We start from the raw sequence: 18,260 nt of genomic DNA, 5'->3' as shown, positions 1-18,260 counted from the left end.
TGGTGATATGAGATTTTTTTGTGCTTTTTCCGAGACTTTTATGATTTGATTGATACAGGAAGAGCGAGACCTCGCCTCCTTTCCTCTCCTTTCCTCTCCAGATTGCAGGAGCCAAACAGAGTAGTGGCAAACATTTTGTTGGTGTGTCACAAGTGGTTATGTGCTTTGTTTATTTAGTCAAACTGGAAGTGACGGTCCATTGCTACGATGCACATCTCAAGTCAAATTGTGTATGTGTTTTATATAAAAAGGGAGAACAAGTACAGAGCAACGTCCTGAGAGGAGCTGTCTGAACATCTGAACATCTCTGATGACTTTGCAACTATCCTGAACTATCAGGCCCACATGAGTTGAGAAAAATGAATCATTGATGAAGGAGGAGTTTGTCTATGATCTGGCTATCAAAGAAATTCTGTTTAATCTATCCAAAGAAACTGCAGATTCATAGAGAGACACGGCTGGTCAAACGTTTTAGAGCAGACAGATTTTTACATGTTTTATTGAAATCTAAATAATTCAAGTTCAGTGAATAATATTAAATAGTACAAAGGTGAGCAGTCAACTGCCTGGGGTAAAAAGAAAAATCGATTAAAATGACCCAAACTGAAAAACTACATCAATTATTTTCAGGGGGGGATTAAGAAATTGGTTCATTTACAGCTTTCCTGTAACAATGGAAGTAAATGAAGCCTTGAAAGTTAATGTAAACAATTCCCACAGGTTTTGTTGATGACTTACAAACGCCCTGTCTGTACAAAGGCAGTGGAACTGATTGTGTTACTACATCCTCTAATGCATTATTAGGACAATACTGTGCAGCAGGAAGTAGTACTGTATATTACTGAATGGACAGGAGTGCCAGTCTGTTCAGCTGCTGAATGAGTCAAACATTTAGATTAAATTTAATTCACCAAGAATATTCAATGATTCCTTGTTTTTAAACTTTCTGAAACACTGAGACAATCAATTATGGAAATTCAAACAATTACAAGGAGAAATGGAGCTAAACCTTTGTTCGAAACCTTTTGACTAGAAGTGCATATTAATAATCCTTTCACAAGGAGGTCGCCATACAATGATATTCTGCTTTATGATGTATTTGACATGTCATGAATATCAGAGTGGAAAATAATGTCATGTAATAATGAAAACTTCTTTAACAAAAGTAAACAAGAAAGAAATAGCTAAGAAATGGCATTGTTTATATGCCTGGAGGATTTTACATGTGAATCATGTGAATTTGTGTTTGCATGGCTCACACTATATGTGGAAAGAGGGTTGTTGTATTGAATGAAGCCCTTTCCAGTTCTCTAATTTGCCCTGTCAGATAAGTTTTGCTCTGCGGTGCAGTGAAGTGCATTGACTGCTGGCATGGAAGGTAATTCTGGCCTCTCTCTGGGGTCAGTCATAAAACAAATATTTAACAGCCAGTGTTTGTCAGGAAGGAGTTTCTCTCCACTGTGCCAATTTATACAGGCTGTTTTTAATGATCTGTCCATGTTGTTCCAGCTTTTACTCTTTACTCACCAGAGTTGTGTAAGTCTGCCCCGGAGTCAGATGCAGACACTGTATTGTTTGCACCACATTAAGTTTAATGTCTGAACATAATTTATAAGCAGAACATTGTACTAATTGGATTTAGTCCAAAGTGACCAAAATTCCCAAAATAGACTTTTAGTGGATTAAATATTAGTAATGCTTCAAAGTTACATATGGACGGAACACACCGAAACAGATTTAAATAGCTTACCATTTTATTTCTACTAATCAAGTTATCATGTAAATGGTAAAATCAGTTTAAACCTGCTAATTACACTATACAGACAAAGCCATACAGTTTGTGTTGGACCGTGATGAATAAAAGTGGTCAGTCACAATTCAATTCACATTTAAAAATCAATAGAAGATTGCAGCATATTGAGTACAGGATGCATGCAGTACTGTAGTTTTAATCTAATAACATGTTTTTAATGTTATCAGTAATGACATAGACCAAATTGATTTATGTGTATACTTGACCTAATGACCGAATGGTGGATGGATTCTTAACAAACTCACTGTTTGTTTTAGTATGGGTTTAGGATTGTCACTGAACTACAATGAGAGTATCACTAAGAGCGAGAGAATAAAAGGAGCAAGTGCTACATTTTAAGAACATTTTAACAATGTATTTTCATGTATTGTATTCAACAGTTTTCTCTGTGTGAAAACTGCTCACTGCCTCTCTCTCAGAGGCTTTGTCCTTGTTCTTTACTTTTACTTGTTTACATCCTCTTCCACCCACTCAAACCTACACACACACACTGGCAACATCTGAAATACCCCCTCTGCTATCTCACCCTTCCGAGGAAGCCACCAAAGCAAAAGCATTGCCTTCAGTGCCCATCGATATGCATGCTGTGTTACTTTGGAAGCAGTCTCACATAAGCGACCACAATGCACACATCTAGACTTTTTATTATCTCCTTCTTTTTCTTTATTCTTCATGCTTCTTTGTTTCACTGTAATTAGATTCATGACCGTGGGCCATGTTGCAGACATGCATGCACAAGGCTAACACAAGGGTAAATGTATTCGGCCATACCTATGTATGTGTGAACTGCATTTCCTGTGCTAAGCCCCCTATGAGGCTGAGGCTTCTTCAGTGTGATGGTGTTGTGCACATCACACGAGAATGCAGAGGTGTTAGTGTGAGAAGTTATTACCTAAAGGTGTAAAGTCATAGTCAGATGATGTGAGACTACAGACTTCTGTATGAAATTAAACAGTGTATATTCCCCCCCCTCCCTCCTTGTCTCCTTTTCAACCTCACCTACTCCTCCCCTTCTTTTCATCTTCCTTTTTAAAAACTTCCTTCTTCCCCTTTTTTTCATCTTCCTCCTCCAAATCTGCCTCTCCAATTTCTTCTTTTTAGGTCACAGTGTTTGTCTACAACGACCTGATGTTGGTTACAAGGGAAGATGAGCCAGGCAGATGTAACGTTCTTCAGAGTCCACTGTTCCTCAGACAGCTCCGACTCCAGGACGGTACGTAAGCAAAGGGGAAATCCTGGATTTTGTTAGTCTATATAAGTATGTCAAAGTGTTGCACAGAATCATATTTTCTTCCTCTGAATTCCTAAATATAAAATTCACAGCCACTGTAAATTGACTGAGACATAAGACGTAAAAGGGAGAGATGAAACTATAAGATTAAATCTGCATTACTACGTCAACAAATTTGTTAAAGGACCAAAAAACAATAAAACATTAGCCAAAACTTAATCTGTAACTATATCTCCAAACACTCTTATCTGTATTTTACCATATTAGACTATGTTTGGTCTTTTATAGTTAAACACAGAATAATTGTAATACTTAAACACACAAATAGCACGATTGGAAATAAACATACAGCAACCATGATTACAGCGATGGTTTCAGCTCAGCCTAACCAGAGGATATTTAGGGAAACACTGCCCAAGTTCCTGTTGCTTTGTCTTTTTATTTCACCTTGGTGTAAACAACCATCTCCTCTGGCAATGTGGAGAGAATAGGCCGGCCATCGGGGCTGCGCACAGCGTAGGCAAGTCAAATAAATAGGGCTCACTGTAAATATCTGTGTTTAGAGTGGTGGGCGGAGACATGGGTGAAGTTTGGAGTCATGCTTAGGGCACAGCGAGGGGAGAGGGGATGCACTTAGACCCGTGCTGCTGCAAACGTAGCAGTGTATACTGCGTGAAAGTGCCAAATGCTGTTTGACAGTAAAGCAGACTAAACAGCAGGGTGGTAGTGTCAGGATTATGGGATTGATTTAGAGGGATAACAGGTGTTGGGATGATGCTGTGTTCCTCGCTGCAGAGTAATGACTTTAAAGGCAGTTTAGTGATCAGAGTCATGTGTGAGTGTAGAGTGGGAGGGGGGAGATCTCAGTCCTTCACTCACTACAAACCAAGTCTGTTTATGATTCATAGGTTTGAATGTTTCATTCAAAGGCCTGGCCTGACCTTCAGTGAATAAATCCCCTTACTGTACTTGTGGTTGAACCCACTGTCTTTCTCCTTTATACTGTAGAAGGTGAACAAACGTTGACTTTGACAAAAATCAATCATAGTGTCCAAGGGTAGGTCTTAAGAGCAGATAACTCGCTGTTCTCACCATGTACTGTGCTGAGGCAAAATCAATTTTTCACATTTGGGAAAGAGTGTCCAAACTTTTGATGGGTACTCCATATAAACACAGACAAATGAGCATTTCTGCTGAGTCAGGCTCATGACAATGCAGCTACTTTGTGATCTTTTGTCAGAATCAACAGAAATGCCAAACACAGGATAGCATTATTGATTGCAGATACAAAGCAGCAATATGTAAACTACAGTCATTGTGCAGCTGAGGTTGACACACTGAGGAATAACGTTAAGAGTGAACACTCCAGTTTATGAATTCAAAACACAGATAGCAGCCTGAAGGTGGGTGGTCTCGGTCTGAGCCCCTCTGCCCTCCCCACGGAGATCGCTGTGTCTCCTCTGGATCACTTCTGACCTCCACCCCTCACCCAAACAATCGGAGAGATCACCAGGGTGGGGATTGAGTAGGGTTTGCGTGTCTGTATGTGTTTCATGGTAGGACACACACACACAGACACACATCTCCACCCTGCTGCCTGTCATTGTTATTTGGCTTCGGCAGCGTCACTCAGGAAAGAGGCGCCGGGGGATTGTGTTTGTTTCAACAAGGGTGTGTTTGACATGTGTGTGTGTCTGTGTGTGTGTGCGTGCGTGTAATGACACAGTGTGAGTTCAATACAGGGGCTTTCCTGTGTTCCTGTCACCTCGTTACTGGGCTGAGGAGCGTGGGAAGTGATAGCGATATTAAATAGAGTGATGTTAAAAGACAGGGATGGATCATTATCGACTAAACAATCTAACAAGACCACCTCCACCTTACAGTTCTATCGCTATGATGTAAAAACTTTTGACAACCAAGAAGTGTAAAATTAGCCAGAGGGCAGATATGCCCTACGAGGAGCAGGATGGTTCTCTCACTTTTGGGGTTTCTGTTTTCAATTGACTCATGAGAAACTGTGATGCCCACACCTTTGAAGTGAATACGTATGAGATGATAACTTTTAGGACATTGAGAAGTTGATATATAAATATATAACAATAATCAAAACTTCTAACAGTACCGTCATTTCGTTAAAACTGAAAACATGTACAGAATAAAATATCTACCTGAGATCATCAGTGCTCTGTTGGTCGAAGGAAAATCAGAAAGATATCCAACAGTGACCTCTGCTGCTGGTTTGGAACGGAAACACAAGTTTTCAGATTTGTACAACACAACACTACACATGAGCTCTGCTGTCTCTGAATCACACACTGATCATGATCACTCCTGCAAGAGGGGGGTGTTACGCTCCAGAGGTATTTTTGTTGTTGTGAGACTATGTAAATTATAGCCAACAGGAACGAAGAGAAAATTAAAGTGCTGCCCCTGAGCTTTCATTGCCATCCTATCAGATGCTGTTGTCTGCTGTCATAGTTCAGGGTGAAAATGCAGAAGCTGGATTCATATACCGTCCTAGGAGAATAATAAACACGTAGATTATGTACTACAGGAAATAAAAAAAGCTGATGTGTTCTTTTCTCTGCCGGGAGCAGGACAGCACGCTCTGTTGTGAGACTGAGCATAGAGAGTGTGCAGTAGTTTGATGAGTTATAGATCCCCTCTAGACGTATTTTAAGACATAATGTGTTCTGTTTTAGATAATAACTTATGTCTGATATAAAATAAGTAAATTTACTTTGACTAAAATTATTGGTAAAAATAATTTTAAAAAACATTCCTCTTCCTCGCTTCAAAACTAGAAACTGAAGTAGAAACTGACACGCCTTTCAGATTCAGATTCACAGGCTTAGTTCACATTTTTCTGAGTCTCTTGATGCTCACATGGCAAAATCTGAAATCGTGCTGAAATCATTCCTCCTCTCCACACTCGATGTAACTTGATCCCGTCTTAATGGAGTCTTAACAGCATTTTTATCACAAAATTTCCCCCTTTGTGTTACTATCACTCCTCTGCAGCTCAGCGACAAAACATCATGGTGCACGTAGTTACTGTTGATAGCACCCAAAATGCATTTCCTGCCTTTCTATGTAAATTTGAATCACCCACACAGAGTGGCAGCATCATTTACAGATCATGCATTCAGTGCATGAGTGTTACTAAAGGCCTGGAAAACCTCTCTCTGTCGTGGGGTCTTACAGAACCACATCATTTTCTGCCAAAGCTAGAAGTGTTTTGGTAATTTCACAGGAAAGATTTCTGTTTCGGTCTGAGATCATCTCGCTGGTTTGAAGTGGACTGGGTCCATTTTGAAAGTGGCACTGTCACTTCTGGTCCATAATCAGGGTGTGGCAAGAATTTGATGACTGATTACTGATGAAGCAAAGCAGCTGAGTTTTTTTCTGAGTTTCTTCAATTATAAAGAATGATTATTATAAGGTCAACCTTAAAATATGTTTTTTTTTAAAGGTATGATTAGATAAAAGATGGATAGATGGATAGATAGATGCTCCTTTGTACCCATTGCAATAGACAGATTTAGGTGAGAGAGTCATGTAGAGTGGAATAGATGACTCCTGTCTGTCTCAAACACATTTAATCATTTTAAAACTCACCTCGGGGCCGAGCTGCTCCTCAGCCTGATCAAGACAAGATTGCTAGTCATGGTTAGACTGCTGGCTTGTTTGTGTGCTTACTTGTAATAAAATAGCAAACATCACCACCACATACAGTATAGATTATGTGGGTGCATGTTTGAGTGTGTATCTGTGTTGGAGGGGAAGGATTATTTGATTAAATCCATTTATCTTGACTCCAGACCCACAGGCCTGTCTCTCAGAGCACTCCCTCAGTGAATTATGGGTGGATGTCTATAAGGCTGACATACTGTAAAAGCTTTCCATCAATATAGGCATTTTGGTAAAATCGTAATCGGAAATCAATGCGCTTCAAAAAAAGAAAGGAAAAAAAAGCTGTTTTATGCAGAAGAAGGAAGGAAGGAAGGGTGAGCATGAAAATGAAACAGAGGAAAGAAGGTTGGGTAGTTGGCAGGAAGGAAAAAAAAGATGACATGAAGAAAGAATTTGAATTAATCCCTGGCGTCACTTTGTTTTACAGATTATGCTGAAGAACTGAGATTCTACCTTATTCACATGACAGAGGTAAGAGAAAAATATTGTGTGTGTTTGTGTTTGTTTTGCAAGAAAAAGAGTGGGGAAAGGGGAGGTCTAATGTGAACAGCCTATTTCGTCTGCAAGCCGGAGGGGCAATTGACTCTGATGGAAATCACATTACAGAGGAGACACAAGGATTAGCAGAAAGCTCTAATGAAAATGTCTTTTCTCTGCACGTCTTTGTCAGATCAGACTCCATCTCAGACTCTCTAGTCTCTATCACACATGCCACATCCATTTGTTTTTTGATATATTATAGAAACACAGCGTGGAAAGGTTTACTGATTGCACCGTCAGGCTTTTGGTTATCTATTTATCATCATTGTTCAGGTGGAGAAGTATTTTATAACTTCAGATTTAACAGAATCATCATTTTGCATCAAGCTGAGGACTATACAGCCAGTTGATATATACTTACACAACTCTGTGGCCTGGGGATTTAAGTATTCACTACATTATAAATGTGTTCGAATGCAGTGCAGCTATTTTTCACAGTGGTTTGCTTTGTTTACACAATCATAGTTATGACATTTATGATAAATAATCATCCATTCTTCCATCCCCTCCAACACCTTTCAGGCTATCATTTGAGATGAAAGGGAAAAGCAGAATTATTAATATTACATTGCTGTGTTCACCAATTATTTAACACTGAAATGGCACTTTAAAGCCTAACATTTTTCCATTGTCTCAGCAGTATGAAAAATGCATGGCCACAACAGAGGTGAGAAATGGTCTCAGTAAAAGTTTAAAGGCAAATTCATACATTGTGCAGCAAAGAGGGAAAATGTTTAAAACCATCACAACATAGTATATATCAAGATGTTGTTTGAGATGTGTAATACACATCACCTCCATGAATACCTGCATGTGCAAAACACTCCTGTCCTTCACAACCAGCTGAAATATTTATTTCACATGATCAGTTTCAGAATCACTCAAGATATCAATGGGATTCTACAGCACGACCTGTCCTCCTGGTAGTCACTGAAATGTTTAGACAGTAGTCTTCACATGAAAAATTCAAATCAGCTGTACTCAGATGGAGTTAGAGGCAGCTTAACAGCAAGCTGCTGGAAAAAAGGCAGAAACAAGAGGGTGTGATGCTCTGGTGGGATTGGAGCTTTGGAGTCTGTTTTTCAGCCGTGAATTTTTTTTAATTTTATAGTCTTTTTAATGACGGTGTTTGCAGGTGGTACTGTAGTAGCCAGTCCTCTGCTTTCTCCTCAGCAGCCCCTCCCTTTGCCTCTACTGTTCCTCATTTCTGTTTATTGCATTAAAAAAAAAACCTAGGTAAAGTGCACCATAAGGGAATGACACTGCAGCTTTCATCATCTTTTTAATGTTGCCATACGTTATGTTTTCATCACTTCTGCTCGTGGCTTTTTTGCGCCCTCTCCTGCTTCATCTTGCACACATCTCTCAAGCTGCTGTTTGTGTCCAACTCTAACAGCCGCCACACACTCTCTGGAGCCACTTCACAGATTCCACTATGTTATGGTGTCTGGAAGATTCTCCTGATGTGAATTATGTAATCTGGCACAGCATAAAAGTGAGCTGCAAACTGCTCATGCTGCATTAGCATTAGCATGCTGCAATATTAGCATACATAGTCCCATGATTCTTGTACTAACAAGGATACGTAGCTGGGTGGCACCATGGTATCCAATCTCAATCCCTAATAATATCGTAGTATTTACAAGTAACTGTAATTTTTCTGTGGAGGATGGCTTGATAGTAATGAAAAGCCTGCCACCTTTATGTTTTCAACATTATACTAGGATGGAATCAAACCCAAGATCAAGGGGTAGTTCTTTAAACAATAAAAAATAATGAAAGAAAAGGTTCTTTAAAGGTACGATATGTAAGAATGTGGCCAAAATTGTTGCTGCAGTCAAATTCAAAACACAGCAGCACGTTGTCCCCCCTCCCCTCCCCACCAGACTCCAGGTTGCCAGACAGCGACGCGCTAACCTCCGCTCTGCTCACTCAGTCAGTCTCAAAGCAGAGTAAAAAGCTAAATATTCATCAACAACCTCACTGTTTTATTGCTCTGACTCACAGTAACTACGAGCGGAGTTCACGTCACTCAGGTGATCTGCAAGTTATTGTTACATTCACCGCTCCTACGCTGTGTCTGCAGCGCTGACACACGCACGCACGCACACACACACACACACACACACACACACACACACACACACACACACACACAGACACACACACTGTAACCCCGCATCTACCGGAGCCGTAGTGCGTGTTAATCACGCCGTAGATGAGCCAACATATGAGACGTCTTACCGCAGAATAAACGACGCGAGCCGCTCCGGTTCTCCTCCACTTTCTGACGTTGGATCATAAAACATGAGGACCGGAGACAGGCGACCTGACCGGGACAGACTCCTCTCATGAACCGCTGGCTCCACACGTTCACAATCACTTCATTTACCATCGGCTCCATTTCGCCACATTTCCTCCCTCTTTTCTAACTTTCACTTTGTAATTCTTCCCTTTAGCTTTAGCGTTAGCAGCAGCTCAAACTAACTAGGCTACATGCTCACAACAGCAAGCTGTGTAGCCTATTAAACGACAGAGCGACAAGCCGCTTCTACCGTGTGATATCAAGCAAATATGACCAATAACCGATAATAGAACACAATCTTTTTTTTCATGATATCGTTTTATCTCCCAGCCGTATTTGCAGCTCAGTGGAAGCTAACTGGCAACCTGGAGGCTGAAATGCCACAGACGCTGTGACAGGGAGAGAGCGCTGGGTGGCGACACAAGCCAACCATAGAAATTCAAAACATAAACATGATTTGCGGTCCGCAAAATTTTTTTTTTAATGCAAATATCTTGGCTGTAGGATTGTTGTTGGTGAGTTCAGTATGTTATATGAACATTATTCCTGAGTCTCTGTTACATATTAGGACGATTTTACAGCCAGTTGCTTTAGATTTCTTACATACTATACCTTTAAGGGATAGGTTCACTTATATGTAAATGTCTTAAATCAGTACTCATGTCTGAGGCAGTGTTGTTTTCTGCAATGATTCTTCCCCTCCAAATTCCTTTTAGCTGGGATGGTGGACAGAATCCACAATCCCACAGTTCACCCAGAGTTGAGGCTTCTCTTCTCTTCTGAATTTGCAGTCTTTTTCTTATGAAATTCTCTCTTTTTGTTTCTGCTTCTTAACAAGCAAACACTGTCTGGTGAAAAACAAGTAGGGGATTTTGAACTGAAATGATTGCAACTTTGGAAGAAACTTGACACTATTTGTCTATCTGGGGCTACTGAGTGTGCTTTGACTACACTTGAGAAGTATTTATATACACATATATATATACACGGGCTGTGGAGGACCTGTCTATTGATTTTGAGACCTTTTCCTAATTTACATCTTATAAATCCAAACACTTTTGCATCATTTCAAACCTGTGTTTCTATAGAATTAGTCTCTTTATGCTCAGGTACCACAAAGAGACACTCTAACACTGCAGCTGCATCAGTCATGAGTGGTAGTACTCGCTGTTCCTTCCTGTTCTTATCGCTGCACCAGCGACTCCTCGTGGTTGGCTGGAGCGTCTGTGCAAAGGACTGTCGGATTAGATTCACAAGACCTTTATATATCATCTGAACAAATCAGTCTGTCTTTTTTGCTCTAATGGAAACAATTACACCTTGGCCCACTTGAACCGAGGATGTCTGTGAAGTGGTTTTCGGAATATAATCTGAACAGACTGGATAGGTGATGGGGCAATCTTTTTTTTTTTGGTTTAATCCACCCAGGCACTGTGACTCGGCTGCAAGTGTCTGCTCATATAGTTAATCTTTTCAGCCCATACCTCTCCTGCTGCAAAGACACACACGCACACATACGTACACACACACATTGTCACAGTGTTTTTTACTTTGAAATGTGCTGCATAACCTCATTAGAAGCTTATGAATCTTTTAAAAGGCCCTTTTTTCAGAAATTCCAGACAGAATGAGAGGGGCCCGATATCTGTCCCACAGGCTGCAGAAGAGGAAGGAAAGGGCTCCAATATTATTCAGTCTATCCAATTAGGCAACATATATAAATAGAAAGTCTTACGTAAGACAGCATGGGAGAGAAAGAGATAGTTCTGGCTAGTTAAAGGTAAATTTTGGATTTTATGCGACACATTAAAAAGGGTTTGCAGGAATGGTTGGAGCAGTAAAGCACTGCTCAGAGTGAATGCTATTTCTTACTGCATTGTTTGTAATATAGAAATTCTTATATGTGTTCTAGGTGAGGCTGCTGTCCTACCATATATGAACAATAAATTACACATCACATCACAGTCATAGCATAGAGACCACTGACAGCTTGTTACCTTGATACTTACCCACAATCAGCTCAGGCAGCCTTGTAACGATGCTCCTACAATACCAAGCTTGTGCAGCATACATGACAGAAGACAGAGAAACAGCAATGAGATTGTGTGTGTGTGTGTGTGTGTGTGTGTGTGTGTGTGTGTGTGTGTGTGTGTGTGTGTGTGTGTGTGTGTGTGTGTGTGTGTGCGTGCGCTCAAGCTAGTTTCCAGGTAGGAATTACTTGGCTCAGCCTCTCCTCATTCCATGTCGGCCTCATGCCTCCATCCGACCTGTCAGATACCCCCATACACACACACATGCTCACACAAAAGGTGCAGTCATCTATTATAGTTCATACACCTGTCAGCAGTTCATTTCATACCTCAAGGAGCAAACAGTAGCCACAATAAAACAGCACATGCTGTTTGCTCTCACCCACATCTCTCACATGTACGGTGCTGTAACAAGTACTCTGAGAAAGGTGCTTTTAGGTCTGTGATAGGACTTAGGTCTTCTCTTCTCTTCTCTTCTCTTCTCTTCTCTTCTCTTCTCTTCTCTTCTCTTCTCTTCTCTTCTCTTCTCTTCTCTTCTCTTCTCTTCTCTCCTCTTCTCTTCTCTCCTCCTCTCTCCTCCAGTAGTTGCTCTTGTCTTAGATGTGCACACGTGTGAAGTGGAGAAACATGTCGGGTGAATGGAGAGAGGGATGAAAGACAAGGAGAGAGGAGAATATATCAAAAGAAACCAGAAAAGATCTACTCTAAGATGTGTTTGACTGGGCCTGACCTCTGCTGCTGCTGCAGTGTGTGTGCATGTTTGTGTTTACTCAAATGGGATATGTGTGTAATGTGATAGACTATAATTGAATTGCTCTTTCTGGCCTGTCTTTGCAATGGTGAAACACAAAAATACACACACACACACTGCATATACCCTGTGGACATCTATTCTTCCCTTTGTGTTAATGGATGTGCAGCTCTTGACCTGGTTACAACTAAATCCAGAATTAAAAACATACAGCTCATAATGTGATGTATTTATAATATCATTTAATTTTTTGTGTGTACATTCATTGTCACTGTGTGTACTGTGCAAAATATCCTCAAGTGCATTCAGTCTCTCTCCACCATAGCCTGTCCAATAAAGGGAGAAAATGTGGCACAGGCTGAAAAGTAAACAAAACACTGTATTTGTACAGTGCTGCTATAAATAACTCAACATGTGGTGGTTTACTAAATGCAAAAAAAAAGAAAAGACTTGGAGGTACATACTGTACATTCATGCACTGCAACACCAAAACTGGACATTTACACTGATTCCCAAGGGACCACCAAGAAACTATGTGGCTCGCCTCATACAGTATACATTCACCACATACAACTCACTTGTCATGTAAGAGACAGCGAAGCTTTGTATCTCCTGCAGATAAGTTAGCCTCATCCATGCCTGTTTACTCAGGATTTTCTGTTTCTGTTTACCTTTTAAGGCGGTTTCACCTTTAAATTCCTCTCTTAATACTGGGATTTTTTTCCTTTCTTTATTTAACCCTTGTCTGGTGTTCAGGTCACCAGTGACCCGTTTTCAGGTTTTAAATGCATACAAGTACCACATAAATTTGTTTATAGCATCAAGGCTTTTTGACTTTGTCAGGAACCTCAATTTAAACAAAATAAAACAAACAAAAAAATGCTCTGGTTAAAATTATGACATTTGTGGTGTTAGGGTCAATTTTGACCCGGTTATAACGATAAGAACAATAATGAGAGTTCAAACTGAAATCATAAGTGCAAAACCAACCTTTTCATGGATAAAGAAGTCTATGTAACCAAGAGATGAGAAACAAATGGGATGATAAATAATTGTTTTAGTGTGTTTTACAGCTGATTTAAGACTCAGGTCAAAACTGACCCTAACACCATAGATGGTAGTGGAAAGCTGACAAGAGGAAGGTTCAATTGAAGCCAAGGGGTATACTGACAAAAAAAGGCCCAGGGGTCCACACCAAAAAATATTAAAACCAATATTTTCGTGGATAGGAAGCCTAACAATGTAACTAAGAGAAGAAAAACAAATTGGATGAAAAAAATGTTCCTAGTGTATTTTTACAGCTGATTTAAAACACAGATCAAAACTGACCCGAACACCATAGATGGCAGTAGAAAGCTAAGACAAGACAAAGGTTAAAAGATATGGGGAAAGACTGAGGCAAAGTAGCACTTTCATTTCTGAAGTTGTGAGCAGTTTGAAGCTTTCAGTCTTCATCCATCTCTGACTCTGTCACAGTCCGCTCGCCTCTTTTTTGTCTGCTCCTGTCCTTCCCCTCCATAGCTGGAGGTCATCCTATTTTAGCGCTTGCTCAAAACAGAACTGATGTAACCCAGATTTACACGTGAAAGGAAAGTGTGTGTTGGAGGTGGTGGTGGCGTGGTGGCGGCGGCGGGGGTACAATTATGTCTCTGGAAAGTCGCATGTGTGTGTAAGTGTGTCAGTGACGCAGAGAGAAAGACGGCGAGAGCTCGTTGTGTAGATAAACGAAAAACTCTGAGAGAGAGGAGAGGCACTGTATGAGATTATTGACCACCAGTGGAGTGCATCAGGGTCATCATCACAGAGGCATCATGGGCAACTTGGCTGACCGGATCGGGCCTAAGAAACGGTTCATCAGGGAGGCGAGCTCCCTTCAGCAGCACCTGCTATCTGACAGTGGGGATGTAAGTGATAGATTGAGAATGCTGCTCAGGGTACATTTAAAGGTTTAGTCCAAGAGATTTGCATTTTTGTGGCTCAGCTGCATGGAATAGAACAGAACAGAAATCTTGTCAGAGCTGTTAGTGGTGGAAAATATTTCTTTTCAAGCATAGGAAAGTGTAATTTGACTGGATAAGTTGTTGTTTTATTGCTCTGCTGAATTAAATGTAACTTTAACTGATGTAATTTGTTTGAGTTTGACCCGTAATCACTCGCATTAAGCCGGATAACAATTTGCTTATTATGATTCAGACTTAATAAATTCCGATTAATGTTGTTAAATGTGTGTAAGCTGAAGTAGAACATCTAGAGGACTTTGACAGTGTAATTTTTCAGAGGGGTGATGATGACAAATTTTTTTCAACAACATAAATGTGGTAATGGCAGTGGCCCACAAACGAAAGCTGAGAATTCCAGTAAGTGCATAGTTACTCATATATCACTATTTCCCAGAAAGTACCATTAGTATTTAATTGGCAGAATGTGGACGACACTAATGACCGCAAAATCATGAAAAATCTCCACCTCTCAAATCACAGCAATAACAATGACTAAAACTACATAACTTAACTATATCTCAGCATATTCTGTGTGTATTACATATCAGTTCTATACTTCTTAATTGGACAGCTATTGCAAACGTTATCATGGTTGATCTATCTATGTATAGAAGTCGTATTTTGTGTCGAGTTTACGGCCGTTTGTGTTGGGTAATAATAATTAATTGATTATCCCAGTTTGTGCACTTCAAGCAGAGAATATGACGATTGAGGGGAGATGAGATAAGAGGCGCCGATGTGGAGATGCTGCTAAAGTAGGTGAAATCACAGTGTGACGGTTTGTGTGTAGGCCGTCGAACAGCAAGGGAGCTCTGTGAGCAGGCGGATGCTGTGCATACAGATACTGCGTTTTTTTTTTTTTTTGCTTCTGTACAGTTCCGTACGGTAAAAGGTCAGTGTTGTTTGTTTATTATGTACAAAATGACTTCCATGTGACGGTTGTCGACGCAGTAAATAATGGTGCAATTTTGATTTGATTACTTAAAACGAAGATGCACTGTTGATGCTTCTTCTGGGACTAAGATGACATCTGTAACGTGTCTATAAACAGGTGATTCTGTAAGCATCCCCTTTGCAAAGTGTCTTTGCATTTATAGAAAGTATGCCTTTCTATGCATTTGAAGTTTCTCTGTGCTTTTAGGCACTTCATGACATACAGGCTGCCACTTGCAGTCTGAAGGCAGAGTGTGAATGATAGGCACCCAGGGGCTCATGTCAGCAAAATAGCTACTTTATGGTAGCTATCCATAACATGGCCTGAGCTGGACCAGTCTCTCTGGGGTCTCATTGAACTGAGATGTACCCTCTTCCTCCAGTTGAGCCACAACTTAAAGTGTATTTTGCTTTTACTCTGATTTAATATGGTGGCACAGATTGGCAGCACTGCAGAGATGGAGGCTATACATCTAAATATAATCACTTAAAGATCTCCATCTTAGCAATATGATTGCATTTAGATCTACGACCACCAACAACTTACCCTGAAGCACTGGTGATGAGCGTATTCTCCTGAGCTGCATTAAATTCCCCGTTCCATTAAGTGCAGGACAAATGGCAATCAGCAACTGAATTATTCAGACTTTTATACGAAGTTTGCAGATGTTTTCTAAATTAATAATACATCTTTACATCTTCTGTTTCATTGGTATGCACATACATGTCCCCAGCCACAAAATAACTGACTTTATGTAAACAAAGACCTACTGTATATGCGCTGACCTGGATGCTCTAAGGCTCAAAATAGTTCATTCATACTTACGCAATAAAAGGCACAACTGATATGATTATGTGAAAGGGCAAAAGAAAAAGCTGTATGATCACTGAACTCACTTACTGGGTAAATGGTCATGACGAAAGTAAACACGCAACACTGCTGATGCCAAAAAAAACCCTGACAGAAATAACTTTTTGCAAACAGTATTTGATTTCAGAGAGCTTCTGCTTGGCCCTGTCATGTGCTTATCATCCTCCCTGGCGGCTATAGGAAGGGCTTTGGGCCAAAGACTCCAGTTTACATGCTCTTCATGGCAACTTTGTCGAGGCAAACCACAGTAGAGCTCTGAGCTGGAAACCAGACAAACAAACTAGAAATAGATGAAAGAGTGTGGGAAAGCCACTGATATGAGAGGAAATCGCATTCCACGCTTAAAGTTTTTATTTTATTTTTTATTTTATGAAACATGCCTTTATGTGTGTGTGTGTGTGATGCATATTGACAGTTAGTCATACCCCAGTCCACCGTTTGCTGTTATCCATGACATGCGAACAACGGCTATACTTGCGTGCTCTTGATTTTGTAGGACCATGAGATAATGGGACAGTAATGAGCTGGCGGTTTTATCTGTAACTAACTCAACTGTGATGGAGTAACCGTGTCCAGCACCAATGTATGGGACTAATGGGGTATGACAAAGCTTGGTGTGATGATAGTATAGAGAGATTCGATGATCTCTGGGGAGCATGCTTGGATACGATGACACTTGTAACAAACACTTTTTCTATGTCCCTATTCCTGCGACTGTGTTGTCTCCGGCAAGTATCTGAAAAGCTATTTTAGAGATTTACAATATCACACAAACAAAAACACACACCACAGCATTCTTGTGTCATCATCATTATCCTGTAATGGCAAGTGCAGTTGATGGCATTATGTGTTCTTTGAGGTTTTCTTTATTGCCTTCTGGAGATTACAATTGGCACAACAAGGACATGATGTGCACTTGTTTTAGTACACTGATCTTCTGTGATACGCACATTAAATTGAGAAAAATTCCACTTCCTTCTGTGCATCACTCATCGGCTCGCTCTGTCTTTTGCCGTGTCTGCTTCTAACTTGTACACTCAAAACGCTCATGTCTGTACATGAACAAACTTCAGTCTAGTCTATCCCAAGAGCCGAGCTTATAGGGAGCTGGGACGAGGCCTGGACGGTCAGTCTGGACAGCGGGAAGGATTTATAGCTCATGGTGGTGCTCTGCTAGCACCAGATTAGTATTTTTTTTAAATTAGACCCTAGGTCCATTTAAAAAGACACAAACAGCACACAAAATAGTTTGTCATTTAACAAAAAAATCGTAATCGGAAATCAATTTTTCAGAGAAGAAAATCGATATTTTATTTCTGGGCAAAATCGAACAGCCCTACACCATCATCATCATCATCAAGCAAAGCAAAATTATGATGACCTAAAAATACTTGCATTGTCAGATTTCAATCAAGGTCTAATCAGGTCCAAAAATAGATATTTAATATATCAGATATATAATATATATTTTTTTAGGAAATGTGCTTACTTTATTCATTATTAATGAGGTGGTGAGGGGTGCTCCAATAAGCCTTCATAATATAGGCTGCAGTATATGTGATTGATCAAAATATTACAGGTTGATAAGATCAGGCAGTGTGGGGGAAATTAAGGTACTAGCCAGTGTGCCCATTCAGTAGTATTACATACATTAGCTGTCACTGAAACCATGCTAACCTGTGTGGAAGCAGCTTAGATGAGGTGTGTTGACAGCGGTCCAGTAACACACTGAAAACTCATCTGCCAGATGGCTCAGGGGGAGGGCTTCAACCAAGGAGCACTTTAATCAATCTGATTAAGGGGAAATGCTGCCTGTATTTTTAGCCACTCCATGGCAGGCCAGTGGCAATTCATTGAATTTTGTTTCATTAGCTCTTATGTTTATCTCTTAGATGGGTGGATTTATAAACGGGGATAGTTCGAGTAAAGGAGCCATTAGCTGTTTTAGCTAAGACAGTTCTTAAAGGTAATCATTTTCCGAAAAAATAAATAGTCACTCTATTATTCATGTAATAAGAGCTTCATTCATGACCTCATTCTGGTGCTGCGACTGACAAATTAAATATGTCTTCGAAAAGGGTAACTGATTGTTT

General features: G+C 40.2%; 1 protein-coding gene across 2 annotated transcripts in view; it reads left to right on the top strand.

Annotated features, from left to right (window-relative positions):
• Positions 1–18,260, top strand: part of rgs3a (regulator of G protein signaling 3a) — a 136,590-nt gene that overhangs the window by 52,425 nt on the left and 65,905 nt on the right. For both annotated transcript variants that reach the window (XM_083983405.1, XM_083983406.1), the window contains 2 exons: positions 2,915–3,026; positions 7,165–7,208. In XM_083983405.1, the coding sequence (XP_083839531.1) occupies positions 2,915–3,026; positions 7,165–7,208 (156 nt within the window). The remainder of the gene's footprint in view (positions 1–2,914; positions 3,027–7,164; positions 7,209–18,260) is intronic.

The sequence above is a fragment of the Trachurus trachurus genome (genome assembly GCF_905171665.1).
Source record: "Trachurus trachurus genome assembly, chromosome: 12".
Taxonomy (NCBI): Eukaryota; Metazoa; Chordata; class Actinopteri; order Carangiformes; family Carangidae; genus Trachurus; species Trachurus trachurus.
This window is presented reverse-complemented; position numbering and strand designations above follow the sequence as displayed.